Source organism: Mixophyes fleayi, chromosome 8, assembly GCF_038048845.1.
Source record: "Mixophyes fleayi isolate aMixFle1 chromosome 8, aMixFle1.hap1, whole genome shotgun sequence".
In the NCBI taxonomy this organism is placed as follows: Eukaryota; Metazoa; Chordata; class Amphibia; order Anura; family Limnodynastidae; genus Mixophyes; species Mixophyes fleayi.
In genome coordinates this window covers 6,950,383-6,975,038 of record NC_134409.1, presented here as the reverse complement: position 1 = coordinate 6,975,038, position 24,656 = coordinate 6,950,383, and the positions used below count along the sequence as shown (strand labels likewise).

Here is a 24,656-nt window from a genome sequence, read left to right as displayed (position 1 = left end):
CTCATGTCTCTGATGACTGATCACACTGAGCCCTGCACCTGTGTACTGTATACTAGGCCCCGCCCCTCAAGGTGTACTGTGTACTAGGCCCCGCCCCTCACGGTGTACTGTATACTAGGCCCCGCCCCTCACTGTGTACTGTATACTCAGCCCCGCCCCTCACCGATACGTCCTGATTGGAGGATAGTATTCAGCGTCTTGGTGTCTCCCTGACAACGATCTCCCCGCCCATCATGACGTCACACACCCGGAAGTAGAAGTAAACATGGCGAGGAACCAGGAGAAGCAGCTGAGCAAACTGAACAGACTGTGGCTGCAGCGGGAGAGGGAAGGTCCGAGCCCGGGGGGTGGTATATATTATATCAGAAGGGGGTGTATATATAGGGTGGTATATAGGGGTATAATCAGATGAGGTAGGTATGGGGTGGTGTATATATATATATATATATATATATCAGGGGAGGAAGGTATGGGGGGTATATGTTATATCAGGAGCAGGGTATATATAGGGTGGTATATAGGGGTATAATCAGGGGAAGTAGGTATGGGGTGGTATATATTATATAAGAAGAGGGTATATATAGGGTGGTATATATGGAGCAGGGTATATAGGGGTATAATCAGGGCAGGTATATATATATATATATATATATATATATATATATATATATATTCAGGAGCAGGGTATAATCAGGGGAGGAAGGTATAAGGGAAGTAAGGACAGTGTATGGCCGTTATATAAAGCCATTTGATGACTGTAATTTTCTATTGTTATTATATATGTCTCTCATTTTTGAGGTAAAATATTGACAACCAGTTTGTTTTCTTTGCAGAAGGACGTGTGAAGGAAATCCACAATAACAGACCCAGACTGGTAAGTTTGTTCCATTAATGTTATTCTGGTCACTCACAAATGATCATTTCCTGGGAAGCAAATTCAGAGTCTCTACAGGATATACAGCGATGTAACTGCTTTACTAATATGACCACTTCTTACAACTCACCAGTTGCATACTTATATCAATGAGCCACTGTCTATATTGTAAGCACATAGCGAGTTAGCAGATCTGCCTGGAAGCACTGTAAGTAGAGTTCCTCTTTAACCTGTTCCCCATTTTTCATGCAGTCAGCACTAAATACCGCGTCCGATGTAAAGAAATGGATTCCTAGCATCAAAAGTGAGATTGAATACTATTTAGAGGTAAGATATCGCTAGTACAATAATATATAAAGACTAAGGGGTAAATTTATCCAGCTACGGGTTTGAACCCTATACCATAGGGTCGTAAGTGGAGTAATCAGTTTCCAGTTACCATTTAATTAGTACATTCTATAAAATGATAGCTAGAATTTGATTGGTTGCTATTGACATCTCCACTTTATCAAACCTGCAGCTTTTACCCCTAAGTGTGATTCATTTACAATTTTAATCCAAACAATGTTCATAAACTACAAGAATAAAGTTCCTCAACAGTCTCCTCTACTATCAACAGATTATGTTTTAAGAAATATTGAACAAATACCGTCTGGTTTACTTGTGCAAAATTTGTGTATCCAAAACCTAAACACAGGGCAAATCATTTACAAAACGTCATTTCAGTACAAAAGTAACTTTGAAATGCTCCGCAGCTAGAATTTATGCAAACGGACCCAGATTTCCACTGGGGCGCATAGGTTTGGAGTTCATCAGAAGTTTGCACACAGAAGGGTGGAGTTGTGCAAATCTTCTATCATCACCTATGCTAGATGAGTGTTGGGTCCCCTGATAGGGTACTCATTTGAAATTCATCGTTAAACCTAAAATTGCTGAGTGCTCAGTTTCTGGCATTTACTCTCTGTATGAATGAATGACAGCTTCTGTTTTGCAGCAATCTCATCTGATTCACTATTCGGAGAGGAAGATTCAAGAATTCCAAGAAAAGATTGAAGCACTAAAAAAGGAGTATCAGAGTCATGTCTGGAAGTTACGCAGGTTAGATCCTTCCTGCAAGGACCATCCGTGGAAGCCCAGAGGATACACAAGGAAGAGGGCAGCGGATGGGAAAGTGCCCTCGTGGATGGAATCAGGTGCGGAAATCTCCATGGTGCCGTGAGGCTGGTGTTACCCGGGGTAGTGACAGAAGGAAGTGATTGGGAAACACTGTTCCTCTGTGACACAGGAAGTGCCCCGAGGGCCGTCTAAACCTGCACAGAAAATCCTCTTCCATTCACTCTATTTATTGACCCCTTAATAACCAGAAATATTTTGTAAATAAATGAACAGACCCATTTTTCGTTCTTGAGATTCACCAGTAATAACTTTTACATTTTTTTACTCGTTTCTTTGGGCATCATATTGGAATAAATATTTGTTTGAGTTGTAAAATTCTTGAAAACATAGGAAGTGATCCCATGATCCTATCATTGACACATGAGCACAAACCTGCATCAATGGTAACTGAGCCTCAATGTATTAGTCTGGGAGGATAACTACCCTCTCCCATTAACCAAATGAATCCCCCAAAACACAACCCCCTTGTATGTACCTGTAGTTTTAAAAAACTCCACATTTTTTCTACATCTCAGATTACCTGTATATATATATTTTTTTGGGCACAAACCAAACTATAGAACCAACTGTTACATTGCGTCCCTTACACCTTTAAGGTATTAACTTGTGTCTTTTCTTCTAAGGTGAACACACAAGGGGTAAGCTGCTCTGCACGCCCGTCCTGTCTGAAAGTGTGAATAAAGAGCAAAGTGACAGTGAGGAGGAGACCCCATACATTGGGGAAGAGAAAAGGGTCACGTTGGACCTTAGTAGTGTTGATCCCAGAGTCCAGGATGCGCCTCTAGTGTTCAATAGCTTAAAATCTCACCCTAAGGACCTGTGGCTGAGGTCGCCCTATAACTCCGGGGGAGATACCACAAATAAACTCAAAGAAATTCTGCTGTCAAACCATCCAGAGCGAGAAGGTTCCATCAATCCAGGAAACAGTCTGGAGAACCGGACAGAAGACCTAGAAACTTCTGGGAAGGTCAAAGGGATTCTGGGATTAGACTGTTACTCGTCTTCGGAAGAGGATATCTGATGCCGTCACATTCACTTTGTCTGGGACATGAAATTTGTATATCAGATACATGGGGCAATGACTCCTTACTGTAAGTTATATAGATATTATAAGTCGCTGAGTTCTGTAAATGTGGATTTGTTTGTAAATAAATTCAAAAATATAAATGCAGCTCGGACAGTAAATTGTGACCCTAGTGTAAGATCTAAGATGATACATTCTACGTTTTTGACTTAATTCTTCACAATCTCCCATCTGAGCCTTGTGGGATGTCCATGAGCTGAATCAGCGATTTTTTTTTCCTCGGTGGTGCAATAATTAACAATGTTTCGGGTAACCGTATTCCCCACACATCACGTAAGATATGAGATAATCTGTAACGTCCATTGGAAAGGTGGGCTGCACAGGCAGAATTATTTATCTATTCTAAAAAGTTTATCAAGTCTTACAGCTTGTGAGCCCTAATGACCAAAAAACAAACTCTGGCTACAAAAATCTTATGCAGTGTGGATCTGCTGGGTTGGAAATTTTCAAATGTTTTGAGAAGTTTAATGATCACATCTGCAGCGTGTGTGCGCTAATTGTTCAGTTCTGCGAGGGTCATAGTCATTTCCTGTTTAATGTACCGCGCTGTGCTGCCAAATCACAATTATTACATGTCTGGGGTGATCGTGGCTTTTGGACGTACAGCTGCTTAACTTCCTTAAACATGTACATGTTACCACGTATGGTGGAAGCAGTGATAGAAGCAAGCGTTAGATTATCGGCCCATTGTTTCAGGAATAATCTGTCAATTACTCACTGGAGGACATTTACGAAGCATGTAATTCAAAACCACAGTGCACCTCTTCATCATCGCCAGTTATTTATATAGCGCCACTAATTCCGCAGCGCTGTACAGAGAACTCACTCACATCAGTCCCTGCCATATTGGAGCTTACAGTCTTAAGTTCCCTAACATACACACACACAGAGACTAAGGGCAATTTGATAGCACCCAATTAACCTACCAGTATGCTTTTGGAGTGTGGGAGGAAACCGGAGCACCCAGAGGAATCCCACGCAAACACGGGGAGAACATACAAACTCCTTACAGATAAGGCCATGGTTGAGAATCAAACTCATGATCCCAGTGCTGTGAGGCAGAAGTGCTAACCACTGAGCCACCGTGCTGATCTCTTCACATGTTTCTGCCTCTACGTACTTCTAGTTTATGGTGGTGTCTCCAGAGAGCACAGGGAGACCATCCAGACACACTGGTGAAAAACCAAGGCATTTTGTGGAGCGCGTCGGGGATGCTTTGTAGAAGTTCTCCAACGCGCATCTAGTGACTGGTCTTGTCAATTTGGACACCCAGTGGAAGACCATTATGGATGGTTCTGGTCTTTTCAGTGCTCAGACGGAGTAACCAGATCACATGAAACCCAGTTAGGGACGAGCTGGTGACCCCACATAAGGTCATATTGCAGAAAGTGACCAAATTTTCCACCAGTTGTGATCGATATCTGATATGCGATGCCGATAGGGAACAGCGCTCATTGTGGATCCATACACATAGCAATCGGGGACACAAACTGCCATTATAACGTCTAAGGAACCCAGAAGTAACTTGTAATATTATTATCTACCATACATGTATATTCTTTAACATATATTGGTTTTCAATACTGCACATAGATTTTATGTCACAAATGTATTATTATAAAAGGATTACTTAGAATAACAGAATTATCAGATTAGTACAAACCTTAATAATTTCCCATTAAGTTATATAACATTCAGGGATCACTGCATAATAGATTATAAGACTCATTTTGATAGACACATCCTGAAAGGTTCGTGGTGGAAGCTGCACCGATCAACTGTTCCTGTGTACTGTGCTTGTGATTTAAATCAAATGTTGCTGGAACAGATACACAGAAAATCCTCTACTTTTTTTAATGCTGCGAGCGGCCGGTGTGAAAACAATGTACCATCTGATATAACACAACATTACATTGTTTTTATTACTCTTATATTCAGCATTGAGGATGGGAGATATCATACAATATGTACATCAAACACAGGGGAATCTGCGTGACGGCACGCACAAGGGGAAGGTGTCCGCTCAGAAACCAATGCCGTCCGTTCCACCTTCCGTTCTCATACACCGACGATCCATCTTCACCTTGTAATTAAATCCAGACATTTCTGCATCCTCAGCGAGGGGCCAATGCCGTTTACAAACACTGCAAACCATCCGTCAACCATTGATTGACAGCTGTATTTCACAAGAGGTCTGTGAGCCATTATGACCTGCGCTGATTACATTACTGACCATTGTGTCCTAAATCAATGAAACGGCCCACTCGGGACCAATCGGACTGTGCTTTTTACATTTTCTTCAGTAGCCTATCTCGTGTCTAATTCACCCATTGATTAGCTTAACCCTTTCCCTGCCGGCAGGAGAGAGCTTTGTGTAAAGCTTACTTGGTACTAATGAGCTATCAATGTTAAACACGTATGAGTTGAACATCACTGACAGAATATCTAAAGAGTGGTCTCTGTCATGCTAAAATATTTCTTGTTTTGTAATGAGGGTCTGTGTTCAATGATTCCCACTAACACTTAGGAGATCGGCTCTGGGAAGAAACATGTTTGCTGCTTCAGCGATGGCTGTCGGGAGCTGTTTAGATGACAGAAGACATTCTGCGATGTTTCACAAATTTGTTTGGGCGTTTCTGCTTCTTGAAAAGGAAAAAGAGAGACAGTCTCCCACTATTGTTACATATATTTAGTAGTTTGCTGGGAATCTTGAACAAACGGACAATATGAGAGTCCAATCGGGAGCGCCGAATCTTCTCCCAAACAGAGCGTCTGTCTATAATGATTGATCTGATGACTTCATACTATATTAGGTTTTCCTGCAACGATCCCCAGTTTCAGGTTAGCCGGTGGTCAGCAATTGCCACGAATGTGCTGTCATCATTAACCCCACTATTGTTCCCCGGGGAATGATGTAGATGAAAGTTTTAATCTCCAGCTGATGTGTCAGTTTCGGAGGCTGGAGCACCGATCTCTGTATCAGAAGGGGCTGGGAGTGCCTCCCCCATCTCATCCGTATCCTTAACACCCGTGTAGCTGGTAAGGAAATAATCTTCAATTCGGCTAAGGAATTCATCAGCGAACAATGAGCAGGAGGCGTTCACCAGCGTCCTCCGCAAACACGACAAGAGCTGTGAGAGGGGAAGTAGAACCAGTTAATCCTATATATCTGTAATGTAGCACTGAGTACTCCTCTGAGAGGTCTAGCAACGTAAGTAACTAAAACTGTAATCTATTATTAATGTAGGGAACCTGTCACAGAATTGGCTCATAGCAACAAAATGTGAAAAACTAAATGTTAAAATATTGTCTTTTCCTTCTTTGATTATTTTGGTGCTGCCGATGGGGAGAAGAAAGCCCCCTTATAGGGTAGGAATATTTCCCCAGGGATTTGATCACCTTATCGTTGATAAGGCCAGTTACCCATTTTGAGATTGTACTAGAGGCCAATAATGACAATATTACAATTTGGCGTTAAGTAATTTCTTATTTAAATCCTATTTTGAAACATGGCCAATGACTTTCTGCCTGTGTTAGGTCCTTATGCTAAATATATCACTATATCTGTATATCTAATAATAAGTATTACAGCGCCATCTGCTGGATATTACTGGGAAGACAGACAATCGGTAACTAACATACGAGTTCCTGGATGTGAGCAGATTACAGATTCGGGTTCTATGGGAAACACAGACAAATTCTCCATCAGTATTCCATCTAAGGCGTATCAGTCGTCCACTCACAATGGAGGCAGCCGCTGTGTCGGCTGAAACCACTTTCAGGAGAATGCAGCCTGGCAGTTTACCAGGAACTAGTGACGTCAATGAGGCATGAGGTATCTTACGCCTCCCTGATGGAACTAGCTCCTAGTGAATTGCAAGACTGAATGTTGGTTGACTGCAGCTGTTTTGCAGCGTTTGCCTAGAATGTACAAATATAGGGATAATTGTCATACCTCCCACCTGGTGGGACAGCCCAATTTGAGGGCTCTGTCCCATCCTGCCAATAGTATTGTCCTTATCGGGCTGGAAAGTTGGGAATTATGTTCCTCCAGGATAGCACCTGCCCCTGGTGCACATGGCAATGAATGGTAAGCACGCCCCCTGGGATGAGACCACTCCCCTTCAGTATGAGTCCCGATTTGATTCTCTGGAAAGTTGGGGGGTTCTGTATTGTGCTCACCCAAAATCAAAACTTGGGTGAAATAAGGGGCTGTGACCACGTATTACAACAGGGGTGGGCAAACCAGTCCTCAAGGGCCATATAACAGTTCATGTTTTTAGGATTTCTGTCTGTAGAAACAGCTGGGATAATTACTGACCCAGCCAAATAGATTAACTCAGCTGTGCATGATTAAAGAAATCCTAAAAACATGAACTGTTATATGGCCCTTGAGGACTGGTTTGCCCACCCCTGTATTACAACCAAGTAGACATTGATCCTCTGTACTCACCTTTGGCTAAAAATTCAAGTACACTAGCACATTGTAATGCTATACCGCTATCTTACATCTCATTGTACTAAATCTTCATCTCCTGCTTGTCAGAAATGTGTCCATTTTGTGTTAGCCAGATTACAGCGGCACAAAGTATTTCAGGAGTCAAGTGAGTCTTGTAGGAGGTAGAGTGATGTGTTAGCGAGGACAGGGCTGCATGTGACAGGGGCAGTGACATGATGTAAGGAGGGGAATGGAGGCAGCAGGAAGCCACAGACTGAGAGTTATATAGTAGAAGGAGCAGGGTCCCCCAGCAGCACAGAGTATATCAGGAGATGAGTGATGTGTTAGTGAGGACAGGGCTGCATGTGACAGGGGCAGTGACATGATGTAAGGAGGGGAATGGAGGCAGCAGGAAGCCACAGACTGAGAGTTATATAGTGGAAGGAGCAGGGTCCTCCAGCACCACATAGTATATCAGGAGATGAGGGAAGTGTTAGTGAGGACAGGGCTGCATGTGACAGGGGCAGTGACATGATGTGAGGAGGGGAATGGAGGCAGCAGGAAGCCACAGACTGAGAGTTATATAGTGGAAGGCGCAGTGACTCCCAGCAGCACAGATTATATCAGGAGATGAGTGATGTGTGAATACCAACATTAGACCTGCAGGGAGAATGAATACTAGTATGTGTTTAAACTACTTCATGATGTTTTTTCATGTTGAATCAAATTGCTCTTTATATTAGACCCTAGAAGGGCCGACATCACACATAAAGCAGAACACCCACCTTCTGTAAACACGTGAGGTCACAGTCTTGCCGGAATCTTCTGCTCATGGGAATGCTGCTGCTCGGAACACGGAGACACAAGGGAGACATAACTCACATCTCTGTCCCGGCCATACAATCCATCAGCATTTACCTGGCCTGACTGGCTGAATCATCTCTAATAGCTGTTTAAGCAGATAAACCGGCTCACGACAAGCGAGATACGGAGTCTTTTCATTTAATTCAATATCCCATTAAAACCCAACACGGAAAAATTGATTTACACCTGATGCTCAATTTACTATGTTCACGTGATAAGTCAACGTGTAAAAGGAAAATAATTAGCTGGGAATTGATTTGGAGAGTTCAGGAATTGTATGAGCAGAAAAGGAGGGTCCGGTCACTGCCTTACAGAGGACTACGTGCTGGAGAATGGTGCTCGCCTTTGTAGCCTAAAATCTCAATTAAATTGGATTTATACTTTCCAAAGAGTTAAACAAAAGAGCATCATTGTCACATTGTTACTATGTCTAGAACAGGAATTGTGTAATTACATCATCAGAGTAATAAAAAACTATGTAATAGACACTTATTCATCCATGTGGAAGTGTTAAATGATTAATCCTTCCGAACATCAGTTCTACAATGTCGTCTTTTGCTGACGGTGATGCCTTGATCAACTGGATTATGTTTTTATGGTAACTTGGGCTGTTGGATAGTTAACAGAAACATGGTAGTGTGCACTGATCAACTTCTGGATAATGAGAAAACAGTGCTGTGATGTGAAAAATATAACGGTACAATTCATCCTGTAATATATTTGGGGGAATTCTATAACAGTGGAGGAATCTGACAATGTTATTAAAATGTCTTAAGGAACGGCTATACAATTTTACGTCCTATTCTAATTAGAAGTCTTTATTCAGGGTCTAAAAGTGCCATTTTTATATCTTTAAACACTACTATTTTTCCATTTTATTAAGAAAATATTTATTTTTATAGTTGTTCTGTTTTTTTCAAACAAACATTTTCTACTTAATATTAAGGAGTCAAAAACAAACAAAACATAATGGGATTGATGCATCTTCGAACGTAATGTGCAACTTGCGTTTTAAAAAAAAACCAAAAAAACGCCTGAACTTGAATTGTCCCCATGTGCGTGTACTCGCCTCGCCCTTACTGTACATTGCCTACGTCAGTCCGCCCCTTCAGAATTGTAATTTGCGTGTGGACGTGAAGTGCGTGCAGTTGCGGTCACTGGCGCAATGAGCAGAGCAATTTAAATGCAAGATGCTGCACCAAATAGACTTATGTTCGAAGATGAATCAGGCTCATGGTGTAGATGTAACACAATCTCGTGGTTGACAAGGTTTTGTTTGGACTTCCTGTGGATCATTTGGAGTTTTTCCAGGAGAAAGATTCGAAAAAATATAAATGTCCACTAAATTCAAACTAAATAACTATATATAACCTTGAGAGGGGCTTTGTTCAAAATGTGTATTGCATAGTAATTCAGAAATGTCATTTTTTTTATTTTCTTGAATTCTACTGAATTCTGTACATGTCCTCAGCTAAGGAGACACAGGGGGTAAATGTATCAAGCTGAGAGTTTTCCGGCGGGTTTGAAAAGTGGAGATGTTGCCTATAGCAACCAATCAGATTCTAGCTGTCATTTTGCAGAATGTACTAAAAAATTGATAGCTAGAATCTGATTGGTTTTTAAAACCTGCCGGAAAACTCTCAGCTTGATACATTTACCCCACAGTCTCTAATCATAGAATAATCTGTTCATACAGCCACTGTCCTACCTGTGCGACTGCCGATACTTCTCAATGATCCATTGAGTCTTCTCAAACACGATCTCCCAGTGCGGCTCACCGGACATGTGCTCTACATCAAACCTGTACGGTAACCCTGTGAGACAGGAAACATTAGTGGCTGCGTGATCACTTCTATCGCTCAGAGAGTCTGCAGGCGCCCTTCAGCCAACGGACCATGAGATATGACCAGGAGAGACCGGACTGCTGATCACGGCTCTTGTAGAGACTCAACTAATCCGTACAGTGATCGTTACAAGCCAACAAAACAGAGAAAGAACATTAAAGGGTATATCCACCCAAAATCTATATTTTATTATTTAGTGTGTACGGGGCATCCATGGTTAAATAAAATATCCACTAACATCCCACATCATCCCGGTTACTCTCCCCCGTGGATAGTCTGTCATAGCTGATGGGCCACGGCGCCCTCCCCCCTCCCATTAATAAATATACATTTTGGATGGAGACACGCTTTAATATGACCTTTATATTATAAACATTGATTACCAGATAACACCCGATAATTACACGCAGATAACATATTTTTTCTATGCTAATGTCCGTAACGTGCTTAATAGTGCAGGAAATAATTTGCGAAAACATAGTATGATGGGTAATGTGATGATTAATGACATCCAGTAAATAGGGGGTACAGACTGGTCTCTCTGGAACCTGGAGGACAATATCTCAGTCATCAGGGGTGACGAGTGCATTACTGACATCTCATTCTGTAAGTAGACACCTACCTGAGATCAGGAGGCTACTAGAACAGTTCTCAGACTTATGAGAGGTAAAGGACATTTGTCCATTTGTAGAAAATGAAAGAGAGAATGTAATTTCCTGTAGCGATGCGGTTGGTGGGACTAGAATGGGTGGGTAAGTAGCCCACGGCCTGGGTTAGAGCGATGTACTTACTGTATGATCCATTTTCGCTTACATCGTCACTAATGACCAGACAGGACAGCTGCGACTGGGGGAGGGGGTTGCTGCGATTGTACGGACTTATAATCATCCCCAAAAACTTTGCTCCGCCGCGGGAAAAATAACTCTGAATAAAACAAACAAAAACGATTAATCATTATTTAACCGGTCCAGTCACTGATCTGATCTTTTACGGTACTTTAAACAATGCATCTGATTGTTTTCTACACTTTGTAAAGTGACGTCATCAGGTGATATTAAGAAATGTGACCCCCCCCCCCCCCCTCCAAAAAAAAACAATACGGGGGACTTTTTTTGAATTATATATCATGTAATTGTAGAACGCTAATATATCGGACCTGGTACTTGGCCTGAGTGTCGATGTCTCGGATGGAAGGATTGGGGTCAAACGCCGGGTGGGAGTGATACCAGCCGATGACGCTGTATCCGCGCTGGGCCAGGGACTCCGACGCCTGCGTCTGAGACACGGGGTCCATCTCACACTGCAGCCCGGTGCTGAGGCTGTTGCAGGGTTCTGCGGCCCAGATCTGTAAGAGAAGACGCTGGTGGAAATATCGAACGCGGTTCTGTCCCCTGCTTACACGGCCTCACACTGAATACAGCCGTTCTTGTATCTCCCAAACAGACACCAGATATATACTTCTGCTTAAACATGAAATATGTTCCACAGTGATACACACTGAAGTATCGGCTGGATTTTACTCACTCTGCCCTACTAAGGGGTTATACACATAGGACAGCTTTCAGCAACAGGATGGGACATTAAAATTGTCTATGGACTACAAACCTGAAACTGTAACATTTATATTATTTAGTACCAAAACTTTGATATATAGTATTATATTTTCATGTCTTAAAAAGACAGAAACAAACTTACTTCAACAATGCGTTCAGCTTCAGAATAACTTCCACCTAATAAGCCGATGACCTCCGCCATGGAGACGTGAGCATGCTTTAAAAGAGAGAAATATTATCAATTTCATATCTACCTATATTATATCTATCTACTTATCTATCTCATATCTATCTATCTTATATCTATCTATCTTCTATCTACCTTATATCTATATCTATCTATCTTATATCTATATCTATCTATCTTCTATCTATATCTATCTATCTTATATCTATATCTATCTATCTTCTATCTATTTCATATCTATCTATCTACCTTATATATATCTACCTTATATCTATCTTATATCTATCTCACATCTATATATACACCTCTCTCTCTATATAAATAAATATATATATATATATATATATATATATATATATATATATATATATATATATACACACACACACACACACACACACACACACACACCATATACACGCATACATATAGGCATTGTAATTTTGTAATTTGACCTGTACACAGTTACCAGACCATTAATATAAGAGACGCTACTCACCAAATCTAACACCAACATGGTTTCCGCCGATACTTTAACTTGAAACGGAGCCTAAGACAAAAGCCATGTGATCTGATTAACAACATTTTTCTATTAGTAGAACGAATCGTTTTGGGGGAAAAAGAAAGAAAATTCACTCATCATACAGTGTTAGTGAGATGTTTTCTACCTTTTTCTCGCTGGTAAAGTCCGAGCAGGGGATCAGCTGAAAGGGGTCGAAGGAACTGCCGATAGAACGTATCACGGTTAATAACAAGTAATTAATGCATTAGCTCAATGCTGGTATACACAACAAACTCGTTCGAGTTAAAGGGGAACTCTACCTTTAGAGAATACTATTATCCAGGCGGATGTGTTTATCTTCAGTGCCCTTGGATATGACAACTGATAAGGTCAGGTCTGTGCATCGGATACAATTGTATCTACGCATCAGATCTGTTGTCGTATCTACGGGTAACAAGATAAAACAAATTTACCCGGACAGCAGAATTATCTGCAGGTTGAGTTCCCCATTGGACTGTTCCAGAGACACATTGCGTCACCTCGCGCCAAACTGAATCCCCCCCATAGAACCTGATATTTGTGGCTATGTTCTGTATTACATGATTCATTATTCAGCCTCCATTTATGACCCTCCGTCCCCTCAATAGGACAGAACTGATTTAATATGAGCAGAAGACTTTGTTTTATAAGACTTGGTATAAAATGCTACACAGCAAAAGAGCCATTAATGCTGCTGAATATGTACAGGTGAGGTATCCTCAGCATTATACCTCCAACACTTTGGGGCCATAATCTTCCTATAATTTAGAAATACAAAGGCTAAACTGAACAACCACGAAGGATTTCATTTTGAATATTATCCTACCTCTTGGATGTTCTTGATCCTTTCGGACACTTTGATGTATTGATCATCTCGCGCCTCCTCGCTAGCTCTTCTGCCGAGAGATGCTGAAAGAAACATCAGGTGTGTTAAGGTCTTAATCATTTATGTTCACATACCGGGCAAATCATAGTCCCAGAGATCCTAACACTGCATACCCATGAGATCGCGGGGGACTGAGAGTGTGTAGTGAAGTGTGTGTAACGGATGGCTGGTCCAGGGAGTGTGCCTTGCGGGGTAGGACTGAGCCAACTTATACACCACATGCAGAAACAAGATACTGTTTTTGCAGGATAAGATTATTTCAGTGATAAACGAGGCAGAGGAGACACATTTAGAAGCTTTTCCCCGTTTGCGAGGGGGCCTGTCCCACAAAAGGTGATGAATTTTTGCTGGAAAGCAAGTTTCAACTACTCAGACACACCAGACGCCATAAATCAAGCAGAATTTTAGGAGAAAAATCATAAAGTTTAAATTAACGAAGGAGATCATCCTAAACTGTTAGAAGGATGGACTTTGAAGTGACGTTTTAAATCTTCCCATCATGCACACCCCACAGTAGTAGGTCCAGATTCTGGGGATACAAATAGAAGGTCTTCCAGCTTTTGGGCGGGGGTGGCAAGTCTTAGTTTTACAAGAGCACCAACGTTAAAGACAATAATGACGTACAATTATGATGTCAGCGCAACTCTCATTTTGCAAGATGGGAGCGGATCACCGGGAGGCAGAGAAACAGCACAATGATTAAACACTGAGGCCATCTCCAGACTTACCTGGAGTGGTAGAAATAGGAAACACTCTGCACAGTGAACTTTGTTATAGTAGTAATGGTGATGTTAGAATCGTATACTACACGCCACAGGCGGCGTGGTCACCAAACGTAGGATATATTAATGTTACACGCGGCCTATAATATAGGCATTATGCAGGACTTATGATTACTATTGTCCTGTTATAGATTCTGAACATGGGTCATGTGACTTACAGCCCAGTGCTGAACACGGGTCATGTGACTTACAGCATGGGTCATGAGACTTACAGGCCAGTGCTGAACACGGGTCATGTGACTTACAGCCCAGTGCTGAACACAGGTCATGTGACTTACATCATGGGTCATGTGACTTACAGCCCAGTGCTGAACATGGGTCATGTGACTTACAGCATGGGTCATATGACTCACAGCCCAGAACTGAAAACGGGTCATGTGACTCACATCCCAGTGCTTAACACGGGTCATGTGACTTACACGGGTCATGTGACTTACAGCCACAGCTGAAAAACAACAGATTAGTTGCTATTTCCACAATAAGAGGCAGAATATGAACAATTCCAGCAGCGTCCTAGCAAGGACATGTCCTGCATAATAAAATGAGGCTACAGAGAAAAGCATAAACCAGACAAGAGGAAGACCGTCAGCAGTAACTGTCAGAGAATTCTGTGATTTGTGGTAGGACAGCTACTAACGATGTACAGGGCTGATGAAAACTACCAACCTCATACGTCTGTCCCTCCAGATCTCGAGCGTCACACCAGTTCCCCCACGGGTCTCTGACACGTCTCCGCCTAGTGCGCTAATACAAGCGGGAGAAGAGAATTACTAATCCACAGCATCTCTTTATATTATATACATTTTAGTTGAAAAAAAAAAAAAAAAAACACCGACAAAAATCATACTTAAACAGATTTTATCTTTGGTAGGATCTAATGGGCCTATTTTATGCCAAGGGCCTGGTTCTACAGCCCTCTGCTGGTTCAATCCTATGTCCAGCACTTACCTTGGATGTTGGAGGAGGAAGATGTTGGGGGAAGGGAGGATCGCGGATAAAACACATTATATTGGTTAATGTCATAAATCCAGCAGTGGAAGTCACGTTATATTATTAGATAACATTACAGTTATTTCCACTCTGCTAAAGCTCTCAGTCAGATTAACTTCAGCTATAATTGAGGCTACAAAAACCAGTAATTTTGGAGGAAAAGTGCAAAAAGTTTTATTTAATGAAAGTTGTGATAGTGAAGGGGTCGGATTGTGACGTTTACACTTTAGCACAGTGCGTCTCTATCTCCCGCACCCCTAGACGCACTTATAGTCTGCAGGGGCGCCTGCACAAAGGTATTTTAGCGCTGCGGCCATTGATGGATAAAATATACGGCGCGTGTTCCCCAATAAAACTGTAAAACATTCTTTAATCTATAAATTATTGATTATGTGAAACTGCATGAAATCAGCGAATCTCAGGCCATACATCCCGCAGGACACTACAGTGCAGAAACTCATTTAGAATTACAAAGGGCGATAAACTACACTGTGAAAACCATCTTTATAAAACTGGTCATTTATAGGTTTTCTGAGTTGCACAATAAAAAGTTTATTTAAACTATTTCTTGTTCCACCGAGAGAACAGATGTTCAGTTCACTGTCGTGTCATCTCTCCCAGTCCCTGTACGACAACGTGCAATTGTTTTCTGCATCAATTCTTAATTTGGTTTTATATTTTCACTTGCTGAGTCAATGCAGTATAAATAAAAAAGGCTGCTGTGTGTGGCATATAACAGGCCCATTGTATTGGAAAAAAAATACATGCCCAATATAAATGTACACATAGTCCCAAAACGAGTTCAGTGTTCTAATTATCTGGTTTAGGTCAAATCTGGTCAGCAGATCACATCTGTCGATCTCTGTGCGTGGACTAACAGGCTCTCTTGTAATGGGCAGTACGTTGGCTCAGTGGTTAGCACTTCTGCCTCACAGCACTAGGGTCATGAGTTTAATTCCCGACCATGGCCTCATCTGTGAGGAGTTTGTATGTTCTCCCTGTGTTTGCGTGGGTTGCCTCCGGGTGCTCCGGTTTCCTCCCAAACTCCAAAAACATACTAGAAGGTTAATTGGCTGCTATCAAAATTGACCCTAGTCTGTGTCTGTGTGTGTGTTAGGGAATTTATACTGTAAGCTCTATTGGGGCAGGGACTGATGTCAATGAGTTCTCTGTACAGTGCTGCGGAATCAGTGGCTCTATATAAATAAATGATGATGATGATCTGGCCACCAACCCCATCACTGGGCTCTCATGCGGAGTGTTAGATTCGACCTGTGTGTGGCTGGTATCATTAATAAAGTTTCCCAGTACAGCACCTATTGTCACATACGAGTGAGAAGCTGGCCCCATATGTCTGATCGGCTGTCCAATTCGGTCATTTGACATTGCACAATGTGCCATCCAAAAATATAAATGCCATTAAACCATGTGAGGTCACCATACAACTTTGAAGCTGTAGGTACCTACTTTACGTTGCGTTAACCAAACTCTCTTACCATGGACTGCAGACGGTGAGCTAGCTCGTACGCTTCCAAGGTATCCTTCCCCAGTTTACACCTTGTTTTATCCACCGGTCGGGGTCTGTTATAAACCGCTTGCTCTGGAAATTTTGCAAAGAGCGCAGTGAGTATCTAGTAAGGAGTCACTTGGAAAAAATGTAAAAATGAAAAAATGATTTATTGAAACTTACCGCAGCCAAAGTTAATGGCTCCAATCAATTCCAGGTACGTGTGGATACGCCCAATGCAGTTGACGTCTCCGCAGTTCTTTAGCCCGGGACGGACTGACGTCTTGTTCAAGTAATTCGGCTTACAATTATTCCTATACAAACAGAGCAGGTAAATATTAAGTGTCAGATTATATGGAGCCCAATAGGAAAATACATCCAAACCAGCAGCTCCTGTAACAAGTATCATCTCTTTAAAGTGCGCCTATCTTGTACGCACGGCGGATGCAGCCATATTATATGGGCAATGCTCATCACTGAGCTACCAGCTGGATTATCGTGAAAATTGGCCACATGATCACAGAACTCCTAGTGACCGCCAACGACCTTATCATTTACAACAATGGGCACATGTGCGCTTTATCTGCCATGTTTTATTTTTATTGAAACATGCTGCCCTATTGTAAATGAAGGATTTCTATAGAGAGGGTGTCACAGAAAACAGATCTCATGTTCCTGTTAATAAGCTACCAGCAGCGTTTAGATCTAGCTAAAAAAAATCATCTCAGGCAAAGAAAGTGCTTTATAGAATTCTCTGTTATCTCTTGTGCAACTGTCACACGAGCAATTAATAAGCTGTCAGCAGGAAAATAGCTTGGAAGCTGCTTTCCCTACTGTCTGTCTGCTGCTGCTCTAAGGAGAGATAATACTGGAACGATGCTCACTGTTTTGCTGTGTGTCAGATAAGCCGAGAATAACTTTTCTTGTTTGTAGCGAGATGTTTTTAGATTTTTTGGGGTCAAAGAAAGGGCTTTGTTTTGGCAACCGTTAAAACTAAATGTAGTTTAGTTTCTGCCAGGAAATTAGGCACTTGACTGTTTTAGTGAAATTAATACAGCCTCAAAAATATAATGTTTAGGAGTTAAAAGTGTGCGTCTTTTACCAATTGTGACTTTACTAATTATTAATTCAGTTGGGTCCCTGCAAGCATTGGCCTCTACGAGGTGAATTTTCCAGTCAAGGCTGCCTGTAAGATTCAAGTTATCTGAACTGAGACTGTTAATAAGGAATAATATCAGATGAATTCAAAATACAAATCTTAGGTCTACTACTTGGGAGGGGTACTCACATATTGAAAAGAAAAACAACCACAGTAAATTTACCAGCGATCCAGGATATAATTGCGGATCCTAAGATAGCGCTCTGGCGTTTTTGCTTGGCGTCCCTCGAAGAACTCAGGGATGGCCTGTTTTTCTTCCTCCTGAATGAAGTCTCGGTCTATTTCCACTTCCTGGTCGGGAGGTTTCAGTTCGTCTGTTTCATATTGGTGATCGTGTTCATGCTCGCAGGAACGAGGGGACGGTACCGTGGGAGTACCAATGTCTCTCTCTAGCGAGTCCTTACGCGGAGATACATGGCCAAGTGGCTCGTCTTGTTGAGCGGAAGCGGGAGTGTCGCCGTGGGAAAAAGACGTCAAGGAGTGAAGAGTGTCGCCATCGTCCGAATCAATTTTATTACAACAGGGCTCCGGTCTTGTAACCTCTGCGTGTTCCTGCTCGACCGCGAGGTGACTTTGGTCTATTACTGTATGAATGGTCTCTTCTTCCACTTGGCAGATTGTATCTGCTGGATTTATTAGAGTGTCAGAAAGGTCTCTCTTATCAGCGAGCACCTCGTCCATCTCATCCGTTATGTCGATCTCTTCGTCGTCTGATAACGTTTCAATCTTCACGGCATTGAGGTTGGGGTCGGCTCGTCCTCGGAATGTGGACAGTTCCTCTCCCCTGGCAGCTTCTTTCTTGGAGTCCTCCAGATGGAATACACGAAGTTCTGCAGGACCCACCTTGGCATCTCTCTCGCCATCTTCCATCTTACACTGCACAAACAGAACATACGTGGTCATCTCACACATGTACAGACATCAACAAAGGTAAAACCAGAGACCGGATCGCAGAAGGAAACTAATTTTGTCATTAAAAACCAACTGCAGGTGTGAAACCCTTTAAAGAGAATAAATCAATGTTATGCTTTAGAACTACTTTTGGGGGATGGACCGTAGAGAAAAAGAAAATGTGAAATTGCTGATAGGTGTCCAAATACAGACTGAAGAAACAGAATAGATTGTAGGTAAGTGGAAGTCACTATTTTAGAAAGATCAAAGGGAAAGTTTGCTGAAACATTTAAAAGGATGAAGTCGAGAAGTAGCAGCCAATCAGATTCTAGTTAGCACTTTCTAGAATGTACAGGATACATGATAGCTAGATTCTGATTGGCTGCTATGGCCAACACCTCGACATTTCCTTTTTAGGGGGTAAATGTATCAAGATGAGAGTTTTCCAGCGGATTTGAAAAGTGGAGATTTTGCCTATAGCATCCAATCAGATTCTAGCTGTCATTTTGTAGAATGTACTAAATAAATGATAGCTAGAATCTGATTGGTTTTTCAAACCCGCCAAAAAACTCTCAGCTTCATATATTTACCCTTAGAAGTTTTAGTGAACCTACCCCAAGTTGCAAAGACAGAAAACAATATTCTTGTAGTACACTCCAATGACTAATCATTCTCACCTTATTTTTAAAATAATGCCTTGCGTAGCTCTTGACTTGTAACACTGTGCGGCTCCCAATCAGCCGAGCGATATTTGTCCAACGTCGGCCAAACTCAGCCTTCAAAACACACCGGAGAAAAGTTTCAAGCACTTGTTTGTACAATTGGAAATATAAACTGGATTATACAGAGGAGAAGAGGATTCACCAGGGGGTAAAGACAGCTACATAAAGATAAAGGATTCAGGCGGGAGAGTACATCCCCAAAAATTAAAGCCATCTGAAGGTGGAAGACAGATTTAACAAAATGCGTTACGAACTGCAGCAAAAATAACAAGAGTGCTTACCAACCCCTGTTCAAACAGATCTTTCTCTTCCGCGGTCCACTTCACGGCGCTGCTGCCTGGTTTCGCTGGGGATCTGATCGATAACAACAGTTTATACGGTTTGCAGAAGATTTAACAATTATGATTATTATGCAGTAGATCCAAGGACACTGAGAAATAGTACATGCCCCATATATTACAATGTATTTCAACTTATTGCTCCATAATATATTTGAAAGGAATTTGCCAATTACAAGCCTCTTATCGTTCGTTAGTCATATAGGGGCCTGCTATTTTGCTTGACCTCTGACCTCATCTGAGGTCATTAAGTAATAGGATTCATATACCAATTACATTTAGCTTAAAGGATAAACTACACCCAAAATAGTGGGTGAATGTGAATATTCAGATATTGATAGAGATCAATACATTGTGTCATTTCTAAACAACAACTCCTGTGTTGCTTTGTAAATTAAACATTTAAATTATGTTTTTTTTATTTTACGAGTAAAGTAGCGGGTGTATCTGATCTGAGGGTTTTTGCAGCAGAAGAGGATATATGAATACTTACGCAACTCGAGCCATTTTCTTCTGTGGGCTCCTGTTGGACAGAACACATCTTATGTATTGTATGTAATATACAGTGTAATTACAGATTATACTGAACGGCACTTAGTTGTAGATCTTTATAAATATCTAAACTTTTATTGTTTTTGAATATAAAACTTTGAAAATAATGTTTAATGGGGTTATTTTGGACAAAGCTGCTCCCCATTCATTAAGCAATTGGGGAGGGGGGCGAGGGGTACCCCAAAGACCTGAAGCTGGGTCACTGTGCTAAAGAATTCAATCCATCCAGGGGGGGGTTGTCTAACAGTGCACATCCCAAATAGTCCTATTTTAGTCATGTGTCATTTTTTTGCCATTTATTTTGTGTACATGTGTATGGTTGGAGTGTTTTTATTAAGTAAACTATTTCAACGCTGTACAGGGCGAACCTATGACATATGTTGGTATAATTAACAAGCAAGTTGCCAAATAAACAACTTCAATTACTTCTCTCTCTTGATAAAACCGTACAAGGAATAAAATGTGCACATGATGAACATATACTGGTGTCTACCACAGCTAATTAAGACTCTCACATTTATGGTTCCTAATGAGTATTTTAAACAGTATTCTGCTCCTACTAAATGATTATGTACTATACATTGATCCGCTAATTAAGTCTGCAATATGGCTGAGTTGGGCGACAAAACATGCACCATATTTTAATGTATATTAAATATTCTAGAAGCTGTAGTGTACATGTGTGCGTCCTGTAATAATCCCAGAATGCTATACACGTTCAGTTACAGTTCTATAATGGGTACGTCACATACAACCAATGACGTCTATCCACCAGCCGAATGCGGATATCAGAGAATCCCTGGAGCGAAGGTAAATACTAGGACTAGATTTGTAGATGCCCCGACCCCTGGTAAATAGATACTAAACCTTTTAATGCAGCTCTTTTCTCCATCCTTAGATTCTGACCACAATTTCGCATTAAGTGGCTTGTTAGATAAATAGTATCTGGGAACTGCTAAGGAAGACCTGGGATATTCCATCATCACATAAGGTGCAGTGCAATGTTACTGTTATCTGAAGAGGGGTTTTTTTTTATATGAGAAAGCAGCCTATCACTTCACTAGGAACCAGTGACATCACTGAGATTGCAGCCTATCACTTCACTAGGAACCAGTGACATCACTGAGAATGTAGCCTATCACTTCACTAGGAACCAGTGACATCACTGAGAATGTAGCCTATCACTTCACTAGGAACCAGTGACATCACTGAGAATGCAGCCTATCACTTCACTAGGAACCAGTGACATCACTGAGGTTGCAGCCTATCACTTCACTAGGAACCAGTGACATCACTGAGATTGCAGCCTATCACTTCACTAGGAACCAGTGACATCACTGAGATTGCAGCCTATCCATTCACTAGGAACCAGTGACATCACTGAGATTGCAGCCTATCAGGTCACTAGGAACCAGTGACATCACTGAGAATGCAGCCTATCCATTCACTAGGTGCCAGTGACATCGCTAAGAATGCAGCCTATCCATTCACTAGGACCCAGTGACATCACTGAAAATGCAGCCTATCCAGTCACTAGGAACCAGTGACATCACTGAGAATGCAGCCTATCCATTCACTAGGAACCAGTGACATCACTGAGAATGCAGCCTATCCATTCACTAGGAACCAGTGACATCATTGAGAATGCAGCCTATCCAGTCACTAGGAACCAGTGACATCATTGAGAATGCAGCCTATCCAGTCACTAGGAACCAGTGACATCATTGAGAATGCAGCCTATCCAGTCACTAGGAACCAGTGACATCACTGAGAATGCAGCCTATCCAGTCACTAGGAACCAGTGACATCACTGAGAATGCAGCCTATCCGTTCACTAGGAACCAGTGACATCACTGAGAATGCAGCCTATCCGTTCACTAGGAACCAGTGACATCACTGAGAATGCAGCCTATCCAGTCACTAGGAACCAGTGACATCACTGAGAATGCAGCCTATCCAGTCACTAGGAACCAGTGACATCACTGAGAATGCAGCCTATCCGTTCACTAGGAACCAGTGACATCACTGAGAATGCAGCCTATCCGTTCACTAGGAACCAGTGACATCATTGAGAATGGCACCTAGTGAACTAATAGGTTGCAGAATGTTTATCCTGTTTCTAAAAAAATGGAAGCTGCATCTACTGCTGTGCTCTGAAAATGTTGCGTTTTCTAAATGTACTTAACCAGGAGGAACATCAGGACAAAATAATAAGCTGTGTATTTTATTGTATCAAGTCACATTGCTAAATTTCAAAGTTCAATTCTATTTATTTGCGTACTATGTCTAATTAAAAAAACAAAAACAAAACTCTTGCAATTATAGTTTTCCTCTTATCCCACATGTTTAAGGATACTCCTCTTCAAGCAGCATTTTCTCAATGGCGGCCCGATTCTCATCGCTGATTGTGTGGTCCAGGGTCCACGGCTAGGAAACAACAAAACCATAAAGTATTAGACATTAAAGGAACAAAAGTACTAAGAATTCTGGAACTGTGATTTTACAGATGACTGTTATAACTACTTGCTCTATTTTACACTCCAGATACCTACAAATAGAACATAACCTATACTTGCTAGTCAACTTTTCAAGACTTGATAAAGAGGAGTTATTTTTATCTGCCGCACAGGCGACGTATACTGCACTTTTATCAAAATTATATCTGAAGCAGACAACATATGGCCCTGAGGAACCATGTTTGGTATGGAGGTCACTTTCTAAGATCTGAAGCTTTAGAATTCACTATTATATAGATTACTTTTTTCCTAGCAACACAAAATATATTTATAATAGGCTATGGTGACCTAGGGCTCTCCAGCATTTGCAGAACCTCATATACCAGCAAAAATGTAGTAAAAGTATGTATATTGACGCTTGTGTGTATGGGGCCTAATAGTTACAAGTTCTCCTGAACATTACCTAAGTCTATGACTTGTACATTCACCTTCCGTATGAGGACATAACTCTGATCTAATTTAAAGAAATTAGTATATACACGCTACACAAATCAAAAAGGGACAATTTATGTCAGCAGTAAGGTCTTTATAACTACTTACTGTCAGAACATCGTCTCGTTTCCACACAGAATCTAAATAGTGATCGGGGACGAATGGAGTGCTGGGACTCTCATAGGTTCTGTAGAATAAATGTAATCTGCGTTAGAGAATAAACATCTTTCCATATGACAATTCCTATTTATTATCATTAACTACGGTGTCATTTGAGGAATTTCCAGAGACAGACCCAACTTTTAAAGATTTGAGCCTGGAAGTGTCCCTATTTTTACATACTGACCAAATGCATAGTACAATTGCTCTCATTTTATGGATTGGCCACAGCTATCACCATCTGTTCTTATTCCATGGGTCTTTCAATGTAATATTTATTGACTAACGGATATTTAAAATTACATAATAACCACGTTTAGAAGAGCTTCAAAATGGATATTATGGTGCACCATGGTTTACTCCGACAGAGCTACTTATGATAGCGCAGAGTCTGATATCTGCTACACAGGGCCCCATCAGTGCAAGACATTATAAACAATAAGAATTAAATGACAAGCTCTGCTGGCAAGGTTTTAATGTCCGATGAAGGATAATAACGATATAATTGGTAAGCACAGGATTGTTCGTTCTTCAGACAAGTTTGCAGGATACATTACAAAGTATACACATTAGCTGACAGGCTCTTCTTGCAAAGTTCTAACACTTCTCCCCCCTCACTGGAAAAATAAAATATTATAAATAATAAGAATGACAACACAAGCTATTGGTGAACAATTATATGCCTTAAGTAAAGATCTCATGTAACAGATTTTTCATTGCATGTGATAACAAGGATTAGACTGCAAGATCTTCTGGCAATGTATCAGGATGCAGCATAACAATATAATGCTTAAGCATTCGATTGCAAGCTCTTCTGGCAAGGCTAAGGTTGTCTATAACCCTCAGCTTCCTGGTTGCAGGAGAACACTATAAATAATAATGCTAGTTTTGTAATAACCCCTTACCCCCTGGATGACTCAGTCACATCCCCCTCAATATCCACATCTGCTTCCTCCGCCATGTTTGTCGGGGGCGGGGTCAGGTTGCAACTTCAGCACCAGGGACAGCTGTTCTGTGGGGCCCTGTGAGGAGATTGGGGGTCAGGGACCAGAAAACGGGACATTATCGGACACCCGTGGGAGACTTGGGCCCCACACAGTACCGAATTGCGTCACTATGACGACGGCCAATCCGGCCTCTCCGGTGGACATCTTTGTACAC

General features: G+C 41.5%; 2 protein-coding genes across 2 annotated transcripts; one reads left to right on the top strand and one right to left on the bottom strand.

Annotated features, from left to right (window-relative positions):
* The first annotated feature begins 223 nt into the window (after positions 1-223).
* Positions 224-3,220, top strand: LOC142099996 (uncharacterized). Its single transcript, XM_075184001.1, has 5 exons — positions 224-332; positions 834-874; positions 1,127-1,201; positions 1,869-2,067; positions 2,674-3,220. Exons 1-5 carry the CDS (start codon positions 266-268, stop codon positions 3,069-3,071), a joined length of 780 nt encoding a protein of 259 aa, XP_075040102.1. The 5' UTR covers positions 224-265; the 3' UTR covers positions 3,072-3,220.
* Positions 3,221-5,032: 1,812 nt separating this feature from the next.
* Positions 5,033-24,626, bottom strand: MYSM1 (Myb like, SWIRM and MPN domains 1). The gene is made up of 20 exons (XM_075181734.1): positions 24,401-24,626; positions 23,445-23,523; positions 22,745-22,815; positions 21,256-21,333; positions 20,330-20,359; positions 19,780-19,852; positions 19,454-19,552; positions 18,049-18,761; positions 16,910-17,040; positions 16,716-16,819; positions 14,896-14,973; positions 13,388-13,470; positions 12,689-12,743; positions 12,520-12,570; positions 11,976-12,050; positions 11,437-11,625; positions 11,072-11,204; positions 10,145-10,250; positions 8,358-8,415; positions 5,033-6,265 (listed from the first exon to the last, which is right to left on the bottom strand). The coding sequence occupies exons 1-20, from the start codon at positions 24,454-24,456 to the stop codon at positions 6,062-6,064; spliced, it is 2,466 nt and encodes an 821-aa protein (XP_075037835.1). The 5' UTR covers positions 24,457-24,626; the 3' UTR covers positions 5,033-6,061.
* Between the last annotated feature and the right edge of the window lie 30 nt (positions 24,627-24,656).